Source organism: Grampus griseus, assembly GCF_964374135.1.
Source record: "Grampus griseus genome assembly, chromosome: 1".
In the NCBI taxonomy this organism is placed as follows: domain Eukaryota; kingdom Metazoa; phylum Chordata; class Mammalia; order Artiodactyla; family Delphinidae; genus Grampus; species Grampus griseus.
In genome coordinates this window covers 157,915,241-157,934,393 of record NC_139017.1, presented here as the reverse complement: position 1 = coordinate 157,934,393, position 19,153 = coordinate 157,915,241, and the positions used below count along the sequence as shown (strand labels likewise).

The 19,153-nt window shown below is 49.0% G+C and overlaps 2 protein-coding genes across 2 annotated transcripts in view; one reads left to right on the top strand and one right to left on the bottom strand.

Moving 5' to 3' along the window:
- HDAC1 (histone deacetylase 1) overlaps positions 1-15,676 on the top strand; it is a 40,402-nt gene extending 24,726 nt beyond the window's left edge. The window contains exons 4-14 of the mRNA XM_082669237.1: positions 7,438-7,512; positions 9,487-9,625; positions 10,086-10,227; positions 11,332-11,424; positions 12,591-12,699; positions 12,781-12,921; positions 13,471-13,579; positions 13,672-13,802; positions 14,057-14,209; positions 14,747-14,795; positions 15,074-15,676. Of these exons, the coding sequence (XP_082525363.1) occupies positions 7,438-7,512; positions 9,487-9,625; positions 10,086-10,227; positions 11,332-11,424; positions 12,591-12,699; positions 12,781-12,921; positions 13,471-13,579; positions 13,672-13,802; positions 14,057-14,209; positions 14,747-14,795; positions 15,074-15,101 (1,169 nt within the window). The 3' untranslated portion in view covers positions 15,102-15,676. The remainder of the gene's footprint in view (positions 1-7,437; positions 7,513-9,486; positions 9,626-10,085; positions 10,228-11,331; positions 11,425-12,590; positions 12,700-12,780; positions 12,922-13,470; positions 13,580-13,671; positions 13,803-14,056; positions 14,210-14,746; positions 14,796-15,073) is intronic.
- A 212-nt stretch (positions 15,677-15,888) lies between these two features.
- MARCKSL1 (MARCKS like 1) lies at positions 15,889-18,241 on the bottom strand. The gene is made up of 2 exons (XM_082679384.1): positions 17,972-18,241; positions 15,889-17,151 (listed from the first exon to the last, which is right to left on the bottom strand). Exons 1-2 carry the CDS (start codon positions 18,056-18,058, stop codon positions 16,642-16,644), a joined length of 597 nt encoding a protein of 198 aa, XP_082535510.1. The 5' UTR covers positions 18,059-18,241; the 3' UTR covers positions 15,889-16,641.
- Between the last annotated feature and the right edge of the window lie 912 nt (positions 18,242-19,153).

Genomic DNA, 19,153 nt, shown 5'->3' with positions numbered 1-19,153 from the left:
GGACATGCAGGTTCAGCGGCTATGGCTCATGGGCCAAGCCGCTCCGCGGCATGTGGGATATTCCCGGACTGGGGCACGAACCTGCATCCCCTGAATCGACAGGCAGACTCTCAACCACTGCGCCACCAGGGAAGCCCGGTCACCTTATTTTTTTATAAAGGAGGCAAGAATATACAATGGAGAAAAGACAGCCTCTTCATTAAGTGGTGCTGGGGAAACTGGACAGCTACATGTAAAAGAATGAAATTAGAACCATACACAAAAATAAATTCAAAATGGATTAAAGACCTAAATGTAAGGCCAGACACTATAAAACTCTTAGAAGAAAACATAGGCAGAACACTCTATGACATAAATCACAGCAAGATCCTTTTTGACCCACCTCCTAGAGAAATGGAAATAAAAACAAAAATAAACAAATGGGACCTAATGAAACTTAAAAGCTTTTGCACAGCAAAGGAAACTATAAACAAGACGAGAAGACAAGCCTCAGAATGGGAGAAAATACTTACAAATGAAGCAACTGACAAAGGATTAATCTCCAAAATTTACAAGCAGCTCAATATCAAAAAAACAAACAACCCAATCCAAAAATGGGCAGAAGACCTAAATAGACATTTCTCCAAAGAAGATATACATATTGCCAACAAACACATGAAAGGATGCTCAACATCACTAATCATTAGAGAAATGCAAATCAGAACTACAATGAGGTATCACCTCACACCAGTCAGAATGGCCACCATCAAAAAATCTACAAACAATAAATGCTGGAGAGGGTGTGGAGAAAAGGGAACCCTCTTGCACTGTTGGTGGGAATGTAAATTGATACAACCACTGTGGAGAACGGTATAGAGGTTCCTTCAAAAACTAAAAATAGAACTACCATACAACCCAGCAATCCCACTACTGGGCATATACCCTGAGAAAACCATAATTCAAAAAGAGTCATGTACCACAAAGTTCACTGCAGCTCTTTTTACAATAGCCAGGACATGGAAGCAACCTAAGTGTCCATCGACAAAGAAGATGTGGCACATATAAACAATGGAATATTACTCAGCCATAAAAAGAAACGAAACTGAGTTATTTGTAGTGTGGTGGGTGGACCTAGAGTCTGTCATACAGAGTGAAGTAAGTTAGAGAAAAACAAATACCGTATGCTAACACATATATATGGAATCTAAAAAAAAAAAATGGTTCTGAAGAATCTGGGGGCAGGACAGGAATAAAGAAGCAGACATAGAGAATGGACTTGAGGACTTGGGGAGGGGTAAGGGTAAGCTGGGATGAAGTGGGAGAGTGGCATTGACATATATACACTACCAAATGTAAAATAGATAGCTAGTGTGAAGCAGCTGCATAGCACAGGGAGATCAGCTCAGTGCTTGGTGACCGCCTAGAGGGGTGGGATACGGAGGATGGGAGGGAGACGCAAGAGGGAGGAGATATGGGGATACATGTATGTGTATAGCTCATTCACTTTGCTATAAAGCAGAAACTAACACAACATTGTAAAGCAAGTACACTCCTGTAAAGATGTTAAAAAAAAGAAAAGATGAGGCTCTCTTGATAAATCTTTAGCCAGACACATCAAGAAAAAGAGGGAAAGGACTCAAATCAATAACATTAGAAATGAAAAAGGAGAAGTTACAGCAGACACCACAGAAATACAAAGCATCGTAAGAGACTACTACAAGCAGCTCTGTGCCAATAAAATGGACAACCTGGAAGAAATGGACAAATTCTTAGAAAGGTATAACCTTCCAAAACTGAACCAGGAAAAAATAGAAAATATGAACAGACCAATCACAAGTAATAAAATTGAAACTGTGATTTAAAATCTTCCAACAGGAGCTTCCCTGGTGGTACAGTGGTTAAGAATCTGCCTGCCAATGCAGGGGACACAGGTTCGAGCCCTGGTCTGGGAAGATCTCACATGGCGCGGAGCAATGAAGCCCGTGCACCACAACTGCTGAAGCCCACGCGCCTAGAGCCCATGCTCCTCAACAAGAGAAGCCACTGCAATGAGAAGCCTGCGCACCATAACAAAGAACAGCCCCTGCTCGCCGCAACTAGAGAAAGCCTACATGCAGCAACGAAGACCCAACACAGCCAAAAATAAATGAGAAAAAAACCCACAAAAGAACCACATATTAAAAAATATATGTATATTCCAACAAACAAAAGTCCACGACCAGATGGCTTCACAGGTGAATTCTGTCAAACATTTAGAGAAGAGCTAACACCCATCCTTCTCAAACTCTTCCAAAAAACTGCAGAGAAAGGAACACTCCCAAACTCATTCTATGAGGCCACCATTACCCTGATACCAAAACCAGACAAAGATAGTACAAAAAAAGAAAATTACAGACCAATATCACTGTTGAAAATAGATGCAAAAATCCTAAACAAAATACTAGCAAACAGAATCCAACAACAGATTAAAAGGATCATACACCATGATCAAGTGGGATTTATCCCAGGGATGCAAGGATTCTTCAATGTATGCCAATTAACCAATGTGATGCACCACATTAACAAACTGAAGAAGAAAAACCATATGATCACCTCAATAGATGCAGAAAAAGCTTTCGACAAATTTCAACACCAATTTATGACAAAAACTCTCCAGAAAGTGGGCATAGAGGGAACCTACGTCAACATAATAAAGGCCATATACGGGGCTTCCCTGGTGGCGCAGTGGTTGAGAGTCCGCCTGCCGATGCGGGGGACGCGGGTTCGTGCCCCGGTCTGGGAGGGCCCCGCATGCCGCGGAGCGGCTGGGCCCGTGGGCCGTGGCCGCTGGGCCTGCGCGTCCAGAGCCTGTGCTCCGCGACGGGAGGGGCCACGGCAGTGGGAGGCCCGCGTACCGAAAAAATAAAAAATAAAGGCTATATACGACAAACCCACAGCAAACATCATTCTCAATCGTGAAAAACTGAAAGCATTTCCTCTAAGATCAGGAAAAGGACAAGGATGTCCACTCTCGCCACTATTATTCAACATAGTTTTGGAAGTCCTAGCCACGGCAATCAGAGAAGAAATAGAAATAAAAGGAATACAAATTGGAAAAGAAGAAGTAAAACTGTCACTGTTTGCAGATGACGTGATACTATACATAGAGAATCCTAAACATGCCACCAGAAAACTACTAGAGCTAATAAATGAATTTGGCAAAGTTGCAGGATACAAAATTAATGCACAGAAATTTCTTGCATTCCTATGCACTAATGATGAAAAATCTGAAAGAGAAATTAAGGAACCACTCCCATTTACCACTGCAACAAAAAGAATAAAATACCTAGGAATAAACCTACCTAGGGAGACAAAAGACCTGTACGCAGAAAACCGTAAGATACTGATGAAAGAAATCAAAGATGACACAAACAGATGGTGAGATATACCATGTTCTTGGATTGGAAGAATCAATATTGTGAAGATGACCATACTACCCAAAGCAACCTGCAGATTCAATGCAATCCCTATCAAATTACCAGTGGCATTTTTTACAGAACTAGAACATAAAATCTTAAAATGTGTATGGAGCCACAAAAGACCCTGAATAGCCAAAGCAGTCTTGAGGGAAAAAAGTGGAGCTGGAGGAATCAGACTCCCTGACTTCAGACTGTACCTCAAAGCTACAGTAATCAAGACAATATGGTACTGGCACAAGAACAGAAATATAGATTAATGGAACAGGATAGAAAGCCCAGAGATAAACCCATGCACCTATGGTCAACTGATCTATAGCAAAGGAGGCAAGAACATACAATGGAGAAAAGAGAGTCTCTTCAATAAGTGGTGCTGGGAAAACTGGACAGCTACATGTAAAAGAATGAAACTGGAACACTCCCTAACACCATACGTAAACAAATCAAAGGACAAAGGATTAATCTCCAAAATATATAAACAACTTATGCAGCTCAATATTAAAAAAACAACTCAATCCAAAAATGGGCAGAAGTCCTAAATAGACACTTCCCCAAAGAAGAGAGAAGAAGCACATGAAAAGCTGCTCAACATCACTAATTATTAGAGAAATGCAAATAAAAACTACAATGAGGTGTCACCTCACACCGGTTAGAATGGGCATCATCAGAAAATCTACAAACAACAAATGCTGGAGAGGGTGTGGAGAAAAGGGAACCCTCTTGCACTGTCGGTGGGAATGTAAATTGATACAGCCACTATGGAGAACAGTATGGAGGTTCCTTAAAAAACTAAAAATAGAAATACCAGATTTCTAGAATTCTAGAATTACCAGAATTACCAGATGGCCCACGATCCCATTCCTGGGCATATACCCAGAGAAAACCATAATTCAAAAAAACACATACACCCCAATGTTCATTGCAGAACTATTTGCAATAGCCAGGTCATGGAAGCAACCTAAATGCCCATCGACAGACAAATGGATAAAGAAGATGTGGTACATATATACAATGGAATATTACTCGGCCATAAAAAGGAATGAAATTGGGTCATTTGTGTACAGACGTGGATGGATCTAGAGACTGTCATACAGAGTGAAGTAAGTCAGAAAGAAAAACAAATATCGTATATTAACGCATATATGTGGAACCTAGAAAAATGGTACAGATGAACTGGTTTGTAGGGCAGAAATAGAGACACAGATGTAGAGAACAAATGTATGGACACCAAGGGGGGAAAGTGGCACGGGGGAGTGGTGGTGGTGGGATGAATTGGGAGATTGGGATTGACATATATACGCTAATATGTATAATATAGATAACTGATAAGAACCTGCTGTATAAAAAAATTAAATTAAATTAAAAAATTAAAAAAAAAAAAGGATGAGGTTCTCTAAGTACTTCAAGGCACCTTACTGACTTGATTCAGAGAGATGTCACTAGTGCAGTGCTTTATAACCAGGGGTGTCTACAGGGACAATAACAGGGATGAAGAGCTGAGTTTTTTTCAGTATTTACCAACACCTAACCTAGGAAGTTAATACATGTAATAAGACCAAATAAGTCTGGTTTCCTTGCTCTTGCTAGGATGTAATTTAAATGCTTTATGGTCACTTTGAGAATTTGAGAATCTTAAGCAGAAGTTCTGACATAATTTTTAATAATTAAAAATGGGAACATAAATAAATGCAATTTTTATTTTTGGCAGATAGTCTATCAAAACATGAGGCTTATGGTAGAAACGTGATAAAAGGGACTTGTGCTGGTAAAATTTGGAGGCATTCTTGTCCATTCTGTAGATGTATAAACTGAAACCCAGGGAGGTGAGATGACTGTCCCAGGGTCACACAGCAAGATAGTGGTGGAATGGAGAATGGAACTCTGGTTTCCTGATTCTGGACTATTTTAAAATATGTTGCACATAAAATATTTCAGACACACACACAAAACTATAAAAAATTATACAATGATCAAACATGTCCCTACAACCAGCCTAAGAAAGAAAACATTGCCAGTACAGTTGAAGCCCTCCTGGGCACCTCTCTTTGATCACATGCCCTTCCTCTTCTACCCCCCTCTCCACCCCATTCCCACCACCACCAAGGTGTAAGCACTATCCTGAAGTCAGTGTTTAATCCCATGTGTCTCTTGCTGCAGTATATGCTTTTTAGTGCCTTCTTGACCTACGTCTGCTCCCCCATCTCTCACCCAGTATTGCTCCCCATCAGTCTAAAGCCAGCCTAAGAATGAGAGAAGTTTTATAGTGGGAAGAGGGAAAACCCATAGAAAAGTCCTCCCTAGTCTCACAGATTAGTCCCAAGTGAGGGTCTGCTCTCCCATTTTACCCCTTTTCCATCTGTAATCACACAGCTCCCTTGAGCTGGGAATAATGGACTGGCCATCTGAGCCACATGTTGGTTTGGGGCCTGAAGGAATATATTTTTTCTCGTTTCTAAATTACCAATTTCTTGTCATGGGAGCTCCACATCTCAAACAGGAGTATAAGCAAAGGTTTGGGAACCCAGACAGACCAAGCCCACTGAAGGAGGAAGCAGCCAGAGAGGGAAATCAATTGCCGATGGATAAATAGATAGCCTGGCCTCAGGGACCAAAGTTCTTATTGACACAGCCTCCCAGTGTTTACCTGGGAAGTGGGGGAGAGAGCCACCTACTGCTTACCCCCATACACACGCCACCTTTCCTCAGAGCACTGTGCTTGGCAGGGCACCAGATCAGAGCACCCTCCCAAGTTTAGGGCAGTGCCAGAGGTGGTAACTCTTGTGGTTATTGCAAACCTTGAGCTTCAGCTCTGTCTCAAGAGGTCACCACAGTCTAAGCTGGGCTCTCCTACCCTCCTCATCCTAGGGCTCCTCCTCCTTGCTCTACTGTGGGAACCCCTGTTGATAATAATGCATGCAATGGGAAGACTGGGACAAGAGAACGAGAATTTAGCCCCACCCTGCCTCTAACTTCTGTATATCATTGACATCTCAGCAGTTTCCTTTTCTGTGAGAGCAGACTTGGAGCCATAAGGTTCCTCTGTAGCTCTGAGTCTGCAGCCTTCAGGTGTGCTTCCCTTCCTGTCTTTTTCATTTTATTTGCATTATTGTTTGCATGTGGTTCCACATTATGTGTTAGTTTGTACTTTTACCCCTTAGGCCTGAAATAACTTTCCTCCAGTTGTCACTTGGTATAGTAGAAGAGCACTGGACTGTGGGAGTCAGGACACCTGGACTCTGGTTCTACCACTGCCTGGTTATATAACCCTGGGCGAGTCACTTAGCTTCTCCACATCTGTTTGTTCCTCTGCACAGTGGGGTTGATATTTGTCTCGTCCAGCTTTTATGGGCTTGTTAGGATCAAATGAGACTGTGTATGTGAAATTACTGGGGAAGAGGCCAGAGTATATTTTCGTAGGCTTTTAGGACAGGCAGACCAATCCTTGAATACTGCCTCTGCCATTTACTGACAGTTCACCTCTTTGAGCCTGTTTTTCCATTTATAAAATAGGACCAAACCCTACCTCAGGTGTGTGAGGATAAACGACACCAGGTACTTAAAGCACTGAGCATAGTGTCCGGCACGTTGTTAAGCATCCAGTGGATGACGGTATAGGTCTCTGTTCTTCACTTCCTTGTTGGCCAGCTGGAGTGAGGTCCAGGAACAAACCCAGGCTGGAATAAGAGGCTGTATTTTTCTCCCTCAGGAATGAACCAACATTTTCCAAGTATTTACTTGCTAAATGCTTCCCCATATAAGATTTCTATCAATCTTCTCAACAATTGGGTAAGGTGGATGTCATTATTGCTAGTTATAGATAATGAACGAAAGCTCAACAAAGTTAAGTGACTGGACCCAGTCACACAGCCAGTAAGTAGTAGAGCCTGGACAAGAACCCAAGCCTTCTGAATCCAAATTCTGCATTTTTTCCATCAGCTCATAAATATGTAAACAAAAACTAAAGGAAATTGTGGAAACTAACCTTTTCCTATGTTTTTTCAAGTTAACGTTGGTGAGGACTGTCCGGTATTTGATGGCCTCTTTGAGTTCTGTCAGCTATCTACTGGTGGCTCTGTGGGTAAGGAATATACATCCCTCCTTAAAGGCTGTGCTGGGTTGTACTAGTGAGGTCTGTCTTTTAGGCCACTATCCCAGTGAGGCTGACCTGTGACCATGTAAAATGGTCCTGTGAGTTTTTACCTGAGGTCTTGAAAATGTCCTGGTTTAGTCCCAGCCCAGGTTCAATCTGACATGGTACAGACAGGTGTCCTTGGCTGTCCTCTCCTACCAAGACATCCTATATACAGGAACTCTCTGCAGACCTCATGGGCTTGTTGAGATGCTGTACATAAAAGTAACTTGTGAACTGCACAGTGCTATAAAAATGGGAAGTGTCATCATCTGTCTTACAAAAGAGTATGGTAATTACCTTTGGAGGTCAGAAATACTCCCCACGCATCTCCCACTTCCATTTGTAATGTCTAGATTACCTCCAGGATCACTCTACGCTTTCTTTTAAAATTTAGGAAGTTTTTTTTTTTTTTTAATTAATTAATTTTGGCTGCACTGGGTCTTAGTTGCAGCGTGCGGGATCTTTAGTTACGGCATGCATGCGAGATCTAGTTCCCCAACAGGGGATCGAACCTGGGCCCCCTGCATTGGGAGCGTGGAGTCTTACCCACTGGACCACCAGGGAAGTCCCACTCTACCCTTTTTTAACAAATGTTTATTTTTCTATGATCATTGTTTTTTCTCCTCCCCCCTCGCTACCACCTCCTAATGTAATCTCAGAAAACAAAGAAGTGCACAGGGAAAAAAACTGACTACAATCACACTGTCCACAGATAACCATCATTACCATTTTGGTGTTTGTACATCCATGCTTTTTTCTGTGTGCATATATCTGGACATAACATATATACATCTGTATTTTACAAAAAATGTGTCATATATATGTACAGTTTTGTGCCTACATTTTTTACTCAGTAAATCATTTTATTTATTTAATTTTTTAATTTATTTATTTTTGGCCACTCCATGTGGCTTGGGGGATCTTAGTTCCCTGACCAGGGCTTGAACCCCGGTCCCCAGCAGTGGAAGCGTGGAGTCCTAACCACTGGACCGCCAGGGAATTCCCTCTATGTTTTTTTTTGTTTGTTTGTTTTTTTGGGGTACACGGGCCTCTCACTGCTGTGGCCTCTCCCGTTGTGGAGCACAGGCTCCGGACACGCAGGCTCAGCAGCCATGGCTCACGGGCCCAGCCGCTTCGTGGCATGTGGGATCTTCCCGGACCGGGGCACGAACCTGTGTCCCCTGCATCGGCAGGCGGACTCTCAACCACTGCGCCACCAGGGAAGCCCCTCTTTAAAACGTTTTGACCATGCACCACATTTAGAAGTATTTACACTTGCAATCCAGGTTATGCATGCACGTGCACAACACCCTCTCTCACTCTGAAGCCAGTTTCACAAAACAGTGGTTACCTTTACTATTATTCTGATATTTTTATTCTAGTCTGTCTCATTTAAAAATATATATACTAGGGCTTCCCTGGTGGCTCAGTGGTTGAGAGTCCGCCTGCCGATGCAGGGGACGCGGGTTCGTGCCCCGGTCCGGGAAGATCCCACATGCCGCGGAGCGGCTGGGCCCGTGAGCCATGGCCGCTGAGCCTGCGCGTCCGGAGCCTGTGCTCCGCGACGGGAGAGGCCACAACAGTGAGAGGCCCATGTACAGCAAAAAAAAAAAAAAAAAAAAAAAAAAAAAAAAAATATATATATATATATATATATATACACTAATCATAACCCACTAAACCAATTTTAAGGCCTACTAGTGAGTTACCACCTTCAGTTTGGAAAACAGTTTTTTTAGAGTAGCCAATATCATGTTTATTCCTATTGGAATAGGGTAGGGGGAGAGGACTGGCTTGTGAATTGTACAATACAGCTGTTGAATAGGCAGGTCCTACCTCTCACTGGGTTCCCTTGGCTTCTTGGAGGAAAGGGAGAGAGTGGCTTGATAATAGGCTTGTGTTCTTTCTTCCCATGTCCAGCAAGTGCCGTGAAACTTAATAAGCAGCAGACGGACATCGCTGTGAATTGGGCTGGGGGCCTACACCATGCAAAGAAGTCCGAGGCATCTGGCTTCTGTTACGTCAATGATATCGTCTTGGCCATCCTGGAACTGCTAAAGTATGCCTTCCTGGCCTTGTCTCTTGGAGGAGCACCTTAGGCCAGGTTCCCATTTCCCCCTCCCCCGGGCTTGCCTCCCTAGTTTGCTTTTCCTAGCAGTGTGCTGGCTAGGATGTGTTCGGTGAGTGTCTCTGGCCATCCTCTCCTTGACGGGGTCTTGATTTGATCTGAGCCCACGGCAAGATCAGGGGCAGGCGCTGCTCAGATCCTGCCTCCAGAGTGTCCCTGTGTGGCTGGAGTTGACCCTGGCTGTAGAGTAGGAAGATCGGACTTGATCGGCTTGGTCAGGCCTCTGGAGACACCCTGCCGCTCTTCCACCTTCCTTCAGCCAGTTTCCGCGTCTCTGGTGCTTAGAGATACCTGAGGGAGGCAGCCAGCCCGGTAAGCTGGGACCTGGCGCCCTTGGCGCGTCCCACTCCCAAAGAGCCCCCAGAACCCCCTGACCCCCTTCTGATCCTAGGTATCACCAGAGGGTGCTGTATATTGACATTGATATTCACCACGGCGATGGCGTGGAAGAGGCCTTCTATACCACAGACCGAGTCATGACTGTGTCCTTTCATAAATATGGAGAGTACTTCCCAGGAACTGGGGACCTACGGGTGAGAACTCCCTTCAGGGGCCAACCAGCTCACCCTCAGCTGCCAGCTCTTAACTCTCCTATCTCATGTCACCAAAAACCACTTCCTGCGTCTTCTGCCATTCAGAATACCACACCCCAGCCTGGGACACCTGCCATGGTCTCTTTCCCTCTCTTATTCTGGAGGAAGGGAATGATGGTACATAAAGGGTTGGAAGGGATGGGGGTCTCCTGACTATTGCACTTCCCTCCTGGCCACAGCTGAGTTGCATTACACTATTCACATGTCCCAGACAGCTTGAATTTTAGGCTAGAAACATCAGGTTCTCTCCCACGGGCTAGGAATTGGGACCTTTATGGACCATCTCAAGGGTTCTTAATGTTTTTAGGTTACCCTCCCCTTTGACCATCTGACTGAAAGCTATGTACTCTCTCCCCATAAGTACATGAAATTTTACATTTGTTATCAAATAGTTAATAGATGCCTCCTCCTACTGAAGCCCATCCATGGACCTCAGGATAAGAATCCCTGGAAACTGATTCATTAAACTATTCTGCTTTGTGAGAGCATGAATACAATGAAACCAGCCATTTTGCCATGCCAGTGGCCCTTGGGTGAAAAAGTGGCACTAATTCAGTTGTTTGCCGTGGCAAGCATTATAATAACTGAGCCTTTCCAATTTTGAAGAATTCTTCTTCCGTTTCTGCTTTCCTTCCACACCTCCCTAGAGAGGAGAGTGGTGGGTAGAGGAGTGAGCAGTAAAGCGCTCTGGAAAGGAAAGGGTTGTCGTGGGGTGGGTGTTATTTCTATGGTCCAGCCCCCAGCCACCTTTAACCCAGTCCAGGGGGAGAGGTCTCATGCTGTGTGGTAGGATATTCAGTCTCTGGTTCCATAAATGATTCTCAGCCTGGGTGCAGACTCAGTGGTGTGTCCAGAGACGTGAGCTAGACTTGTTCCACCAGTGAGGGGAATGGTGCTAACCTGCTCTGTCCCTGGCCCACCTCATGGGCCCAGCTTATCTCTCTTAGAACCACTGCTTCTTTCCTTAGCCTTCCAGCCCTCATCCTTGAACTTCCTCCTAGCTTCATCATCTTTCAGTTTTACTTTAATGTGCTTCTTGATTAGGATATTGGGGCTGGCAAAGGCAAGTATTACGCTGTTAACTACCCGCTCCGAGATGGGATTGATGACGAGTCCTATGAGGCCATTTTCAAGCCGGTAAGTGGCTTAGGCTTATCCACCACTGGGCTATAAACAGGATTGATCTAAGGGAGGGGTAGCAAAACACCTCCAGTGTACTTCGGGATGTCTCCCCACTGAGAGGCTGGCTGGAAATGAGATGTGTTTGAACCCTGGATTGCATGCTGTGTGGCCAGTTAGGGGAACAAAATTCATCCAGATATTTACTGATGCCTTCTGTGGGTCAGGCCCTCTGCTGGATATAAGAATAGCTAAGACATGATCCATGCCCTTGAAGACCTCACAGTCTGTGGTGTGGGAGGCAAGCACATCCCTGACAGCATGTGGTCAGTGCTGTTTTTGAGGGATGAACATGGGCTGGGGAAAGCGTAGTCAGAGATGATTTCACAGAGGTAGTGACATTTGAGCTGGACTTTGAGAAATGAGGAGTTACCCATGTGAAGGAGGTGGGGGCTGGAGGGGAGGGGTGGCATTCAGCAGAGGGAACAGCACCAGCAGAAGCATAGAGGTGCCAATACGTGGTATGTAGGCCAGTATGATGTGAGGGAGGAGTGTTGAAGGATGTGGCGGGAAATGTTTGTCGGGGTCAGTATTTCAAAGGTAGCCTTGAATGCCATGCTGAGGAGTTAAATCTTCACCTGTAAGCAATAAGGAACCATTACTAGAGTAGTAACCTAGTTAGGTTAGGTTAGGTAGTCGTTTAGCAAACACCAGGTGCCTACTGTGTACCTTGTAGTAAGGGCAACAGAAAAACCTAAGTTATGGTCTCTGTCCTCAGTTACATTAGAATCTAGTGAGAATGAGATAAACAAAAGTGAAGCGCCTCCTCACAGTGTAAGGCTCAAAGTCTGCAGGACCAAATGCATAGAGCAGACGCAGCTAAGGGCTGCATCAGAAGGGCTTCTTGGAGCAACGAAAGGAGGGCAAGATCTAGGGAATTGACAAGGAGGTTGTCTTAGGCTCCTTATTAGAGCTAGAAGGCTCTTGGAGATCCTCTCAAATTGGAAAACTGAACGAAGTGGGGAAATGAGAAGCCCAGGCTTGTACTCCCTTTTCTCTGAGGGAGAGTGGAAAGGTAGGAGTGAGTGATAAGGAGCCGAAGAAAGTGCTGCACCCACACTTTTCAGCCTGAACCTCAAATAGCTTTTCTTGAGGCTGGTAGTGACCAGGTTGTGTCCTTTCAGGTCATGTCCAAAGTAATGGAGATGTTCCAGCCCAGTGCAGTCGTCTTACAGTGTGGCTCTGACTCCTTGTCTGGTGATCGGTTAGGTTGCTTCAATTTGACCATCAAAGGTGAGGCCAGGTAGCATAGAGACGGGAGGGCAGGGTCCTGCTGGGTGCTCCTGCAACTTGACACACCTTCTCCCACCAAAGGGCACGCCAAGTGTGTGGAATTTGTGAAGAGCTTCAACCTGCCTATGCTGATGCTGGGAGGAGGTGGCTACACCATTCGTAATGTCGCCCGGTGCTGGACATACGAAACAGCTGTGGCCCTGGACACAGAGATCCCTAATGGTAATAGCTGCAGGGCCAGATTGGGCTGGGCAGCGCAGGAGCTCACGTGCCCCTTTCCCATTGGCTCTACAACCTCTCCTCTTCAGAGTCTGATTCTCCTGCTATCCTCTTGTGGTTTTCAGACCGTAGCTGTCAGTTTTTTTCTGAGTCCTTTAGTTGACCCTGTCCCCTGTCCCTCAGCTGCTGGTCTGGACAAAATTATCGGTGCTTATCTATAGCTTTGGAATTCATACTCTGTAGGGTAACTGGGGTAGTGACTGAGGGAGTGCTCGCAATGAATATTGCCTAAATTTTTCTAAACCAGGGGCTTCAGCCTGCTTCATACACACACACGTGCACGTATGCACACAAACACACCACTGGTGTGGACACTGGAGAATGGCTTTAAAAAAAATTGAAATCCTGTAGGTACCCAAGCCTCACCCTATCTTGGAGGCATGCTTCTCTGTTTGATAGTTGGGCTCACAGGTCCAGATAAACCTACAGATGCTTTTCTCAGGGTCCCATGGTGGCCAGTCTCTTAACTCTCTCACCCTCTGCCCCAATTAGAGCTTCCATACAACGACTACTTCGAATACTTTGGACCAGATTTCAAACTTCACATCAGTCCTTCCAATATGACTAACCAGAACACTAATGAGTACCTGGAAAAGATCAAGTGAGTATATCCTCCCCCACACCCCTAACAACATTCCAGGCTCTGGTTGGTCCTTGACCAGAGCCCAGCCACCTCTCTACCATTGGCCATAGACAGCGACTGTTTGAGAACCTGAGAATGCTGCCCCACGCGCCTGGGGTCCAAATGCAGGCCATTCCTGAGGATGCCATTCCAGAGGAGAGTGGCGATGAGGATGAAGAAGACCCTGACAAGCGCATTTCAAGTAAGACCGAGACCCAGGGGCCTCCACCTTCCTACTCCGCAGGCAGTTCTGACTTCCCTCCACTGTTCCTGGCTCCACATTCTCCCCAAGCTGCCCACCTGTTGAGAAACCCAAGTACCTGTGCCTGTAGGGATAATTTAGAGGGTCCAGGTCCCCTTCCCTTGGTGTCTTTTGGGGGAACATGCAAGAAAGCGCTGGGCAGACCCTGAGATAAAGAATCTGCTCTCCCACCCATATTTTCCATTACTTCCCAGTCTGTTCCTCGGACAAACGAATTGCCTGTGAGGAAGAGTTCTCCGACTCTGACGAGGAGGGAGAAGGCGGTCGCAAGAACTCTTCCAACTTCAAAAAAGCCAAGAGAGTCAAAACAGAAGATGAGAAAGAGAAAGACCCAGAAGAGAAGAAAGGTGGGTTTGGGTTGGGCCAGGACTTGGATCTTGAGCCCCAGGCCCTGGAGGAGGAATTTATGTAGGGCACTGGGAGGAGGGAGCTGACTCAGGCCCTGCCAGCTCCTTAGGGCTCTTCCTTAGCTACTTGGGCCTTTCACTGGTTCCCAGAAGTGGCAGGGCCCACAAAAGAATGAAACTCAATTCGTCATCTTCACTGGCTGATTGAGCCCTGCCAGGCTCCAGAGCCAGGGACATGCCTGGGCTCCCCGTGGTCGGGAGCATGGCTCTCACATACCACCCAAGACCTTTTCTCAGTGCTTCACCCCAGTTTCCCAGGGGGCTGCCTCCACCCACCGGGTTCAGGCTCTAGCAGGCTGGGAAACTGGTCCAACCTGTTTGTCCTCTGCAGGGCTCGCTGGGAGGGCCTGGGATGGGCTTTTCTCTCTTTTGTATGTCCAGTGAGCTGTAGTGTTGGGGAAGGGGTTTCAAAGTGGAGATCCCATGGGTCTTTCCAGAGGGGCTGCCCTTGGCCATCCCTGCACTCTTATGTTCTAGAAGTCACAGAAGAGGAGAAAACCAAGGAGGAGAAGCAAGAAGCCAAAGGGTGAGGAAGGAGCTGTCTATCATCTCCCTGGCATTGGAGCACCAGCCCCTTTGTCCCACCACGCTGAGAGGGAAGGCGCAGGGACAGCTGGTCCAGCTTACAAAGGCCTCTTTCAGGGACCAGTCTGTCTGTCTCTGCAGTTCTAGGCAGAGCTAGGAAGCCCCAGCCTTCAGCAGTCACCTGGGCAGCCGGGGTCCTGTGGAAGTCATTGTACCCACACTTTTGCCTTAAAGCCTCTAGGGTGGGTTATCTCATGCCAATCTCTGCTCTCTCCACAGGGTCAAGGAGGAGGTCAAGTTGGCCTGAACAGACCTCTCCAGTTCTGGCTTCTTGCCAAGTTCCCCACCTTTATCCCACAACCCCTCAGATTTTATATTTTCTATTTCTCTTGTGTATTTATATAAAAATATATTAAATATAAATATCCCCAGGGACTAGACAGGAACCAGGGCCCTGAGCTCAGGGCACACGTGTTAGGTGAGCTTTTCTAGTAGCTGCCTTGCCACCCATCCCTCCCGAACTCTTTAATTTTGAACCATAACGGATGCCAGGTCTGGGTGGAAGGGATACACTTAAAGCAGCCATAGGACAAAATCTTGAAGTGCCTGCTTTGAAAAGGTGCCCTTATTGAGCATTTTAGAAGGGGTGGCTGGGTCTTCAGGGACTCCCTGTTGTTCTCAGGCTCTTGTCATCAGCCATTCTTAGATTGATTCTGTTCTCATACCTTCCCACTGGCCCCCAGTGAGCCAAGAAACTCACACTGCCTGCCCTCTCTGTCCTCCCCCCAATTCTGCAGATGAAGATTGGTAGTCTAGTTTCCTTTTTGAGATACTATTTTCATTTTTGTGAGAATCTTTGTAATAAAATGGTACATTTCTACACCCTCCTGAGCTTGTCTCCTAGTAGTATCCCTGGGTTCATTTCGACTCCACTTCCCTGCCCTTCTGGTGTCCATGAGGATCTGGGCAACCCCTCAAAAACAAAAGAACCCCACAAACTTACCTGTCTCAGTCCCCCCTCAAGGTTTGAGGTAGACCAGTCTTCTCACCCTACCCCAGAAGACCACTCATTAAAAAGCACCACTAAAGGGACGACATTTATTCCTTTTCCAAATGTTACAGTAAAACCAGGTGGAAGAGAATGGTTTTAGCAGTTAGAAAAAAAAAAAATTACAAATCTGGGGTTTGGCCATTAAAAGTTATTTACAACAATGGGAGGGAAAAAAAAAAAAAAAGACAACAAGAAGTTGTTTCACATTACATACCTCCCCCCCCACCCCAAAGCTTAATACTTGCTTACCAAGTCAAAAAAGAGACACAGTTGATTCACAAGCTGGAGGTTCGAACTTGAGTAAGACATTTATAAAAACCTAGACAGGGGCAGTGTCCTCCCCAGCCCAGGGGCCACTAGGCCCAGCACAGGAGACTACAAACAACAGGGGAAGGTGGACACTCAGGGCGTGGGAGTAGGCACCCCCACCTCTGGCTCAGGGATTTGGGGAGTAAACAAAGCCTACTTGGAAAAGAACTGGGGAAGAAAACCAGCAACTGCCTTCTGCACAGGTGGGGACAGGGAAGGAGGCAGGGACAGGGGCAGGAGCATTTCACATCACTAACCTAACTTGGGAAACTGCAAGGGACCATCTTCGACTGGCCTTAAGAGGAAGACCAGATGGATGATGGGAGAATCCACAGGAGGGAGAGGAGGAGAGGGAACGTGGCTAGGGGGCAACAGCCCCTTCCTTTCTGGGCACAGGAAGGCAGCCAGGTCACCAGGTCCAGGCAGTGACCTCACAAGGACAGCACAGTTTTTGCAGCTTAGAGATCACCCACCTGCCCCCACCCAGCTACTCATTCTGCTCACTCGCTGGTGTAGGGCCACTCTCCGGCCCCGAGGGAGTGGATGGCTCTGCGGCCTGGGGCCCTGCCTCTTCTGTGTCTCCTCCCTTGGAGGCAGCGCTAGCCTCTGCCCCTTTGGCCTGGGGCTCCTGGCTCTCAGGGGTGGCAGCATCCTTCCCTTCCAGGGCAGTGCCTTCCTCGCTGCAGGCACCGATCTCCCCCTGCTCCTGCTCTTCCTCTGTGGGTGAGGAGGCAGACGAATCACCCCCTCCCTCCTTCCGATTTCTCTTGAAGGACAGGCCACTCAATTTGAAAGGCTTCTTGAAAGAGAATTTCTTCTTCTTCTTGGGGGTCTCCTTGGGGGGGACCTCCCCCTTGGCCTCAGCGCCCTGGCTAGGGGGTGCCGGCTCGATGGCGTCACCAGTGGCCCCGGCTGCCTCCTCTGTTCCGTTCACGGGGGTCGACTCCCCTTCACCTTTGGGGGATAAGTCTCCATTGCTTTTCACGTGGCCGTTCTCCTGCAGGGCAGAGGAGACAGCAATGAGGGCCGGGGCTCTTACTCCCCTCCCCCAGCCCGCCTCTGACCTCTTCCACGCAACGGGGTCCCGACTCGTTCCGCCGCACCCCCAGAGCCTGGTTGTAACCTCACCCCACAGCCGGCATCCCGTCAAACCTCTCCCTCCTGCCCCGCACAGGCGCGCAGGGGCCGCGGCCGACAGGAGGCGCTGGGGTCCCGGGGCCCCCACCCACCTCCCCCGGGGCGCGCTCTCTATTCCGCGCAGGGCCGCCCGCGGCCGCGGATCCCGGGCTGGCGGGCGAGCCGTGAAGCCGATATTGGGCGGGAAGCCGCCCCGGGGCGCTGTTCCCCACACCTGGACGGCCTATTTTCCCAGCCTCCTGCTTTGTGTAAACGGCCCCCACCCACCTCAGGCTCTCCCCACCTCGCGGCTCCTCCCTAAAAAAAGCTGTGGGCTATCGAGGTCGAGTCTGCGGGGGGAGTGCCCTCCCCTCCGGCCCCCGCCCCGCGGCCCCCGGGCGCCCCCTTGGCGCGGCCCAGCAGCGCCTTTGTTCCCCGCGCGGCACTCCGGGCGGCCAGGGGGCAGCGCCGGGGGCCGAGGCCGCGAACAAAGAAGGCGGCGGGGCCCGGCCGGCGCCCCCTCCCCGCCCCTCCCCTTGCTTCGCCCGCGGGGGCTGCGGCGCCGAGAACAAAGGGACCGGGCGGGGGAGGGGGCGCCGCGTGTCCCGGGCCGGACAAAGCGCGCGGCCCCGGCCCGAGGCCCTAGAGGGGGCGAGGTACGAGAGGAGGGGGACGAGTCGGGCCGTGCCGAGCGCACCCACCTGTCCGTTGACCTTAGCGGGGGAAGCGCCTGCTGCCTCCTCGGCGGTCACGTCGCCCCGGGGAGCCTTGGAGCTCTGGCTGCCCATGGTGGGGGTTCTGCTGGGGGGCGCCCGGAGCCGCCCCGGGCTCGCGCCGCAGGGGATAGTTCGGTCGGGTGGGCCTGGCCGGCGGAGGGGTGGGGCTCGCGCCTGAGGGGGAGGGGTGTCGGGGGGAAACCTAGCTGCACCCCCGCTCCGTGCCGGACCCGCTAGCAACACCCGCCGCCGCTCCGCTCCGCGCCAGAATGCCGCCCGCCGCCCGCCGAGCCGCCTATATATATGCGCCCGGAGCTCGGGGCGGGGCCGGACATTTAAATGAGCGCCCAATCGAGGGGCGGAGGCGGGCTCAAGTCGCGGGCCCCACTTGAGCGGTGGGCGACGCTGGCGGTCTGGTCTCCCCAACCCGCACGGCTACCGGGGGCAGGTGGGGTCCAGGGTGGGAAGGGGAGAGGCGGGTGCCTGAGGCGAGCCCAGAGGCGAGCCCAGAGGCGAGCTGGGTGGAGGGGGGCTCCTAGAGGAAAGAGGACAGAGCAGTCGTCCCTTCCTCTCACCGCCCACCTCTCAGGTGGACGCCCCAGCTCCTGGAGTGGCCCCCATCGCCTTGGTCCCGCATTGGCAGCCCCTGTCAGTCTCCCCCTAGAACTCTTCGAAGGGCTCACATGCCCAGACTCGTCAGCCGGCTGGTCCAGAGTTATTATGCTCCAGAGAATATGGTCATGGAAGTCGCAGGGCCCCAGCTGGGTTTTGTGCCCCCTCAGGCCGGGAGACCGGTCCGAGGTCCCGCCCACGTGCCTGCCTGTCCAGGGCAGCTTGGGAGGTTTGACCCACCGCAGGGTCACTCTGGTCAGACTGGTGAGGTCGTGCCTCATCCCTCCTCTCAGTCTCTTGGTGGCCCGTCACACTAAGCCCCCACAGATAAGCTCACCTTTGGTCCCTCCTGTTCTCAGCCTGAACCATGACAAAGTCCCATCTGGGGTGGTGCCGTGATCTTGAGGGGCATCTCCATCCCCATTTGAAAGCCGAGGAGCCTGAGGCTCAGAGACCTGGACATAACCTGTCTGACTTCGGTGCTCTCCCTTCACATCTGCTCCCCTACATCAGGGCTCCCCGAAGGGGGGGCGCTCAACAACCCTTAAAACACTC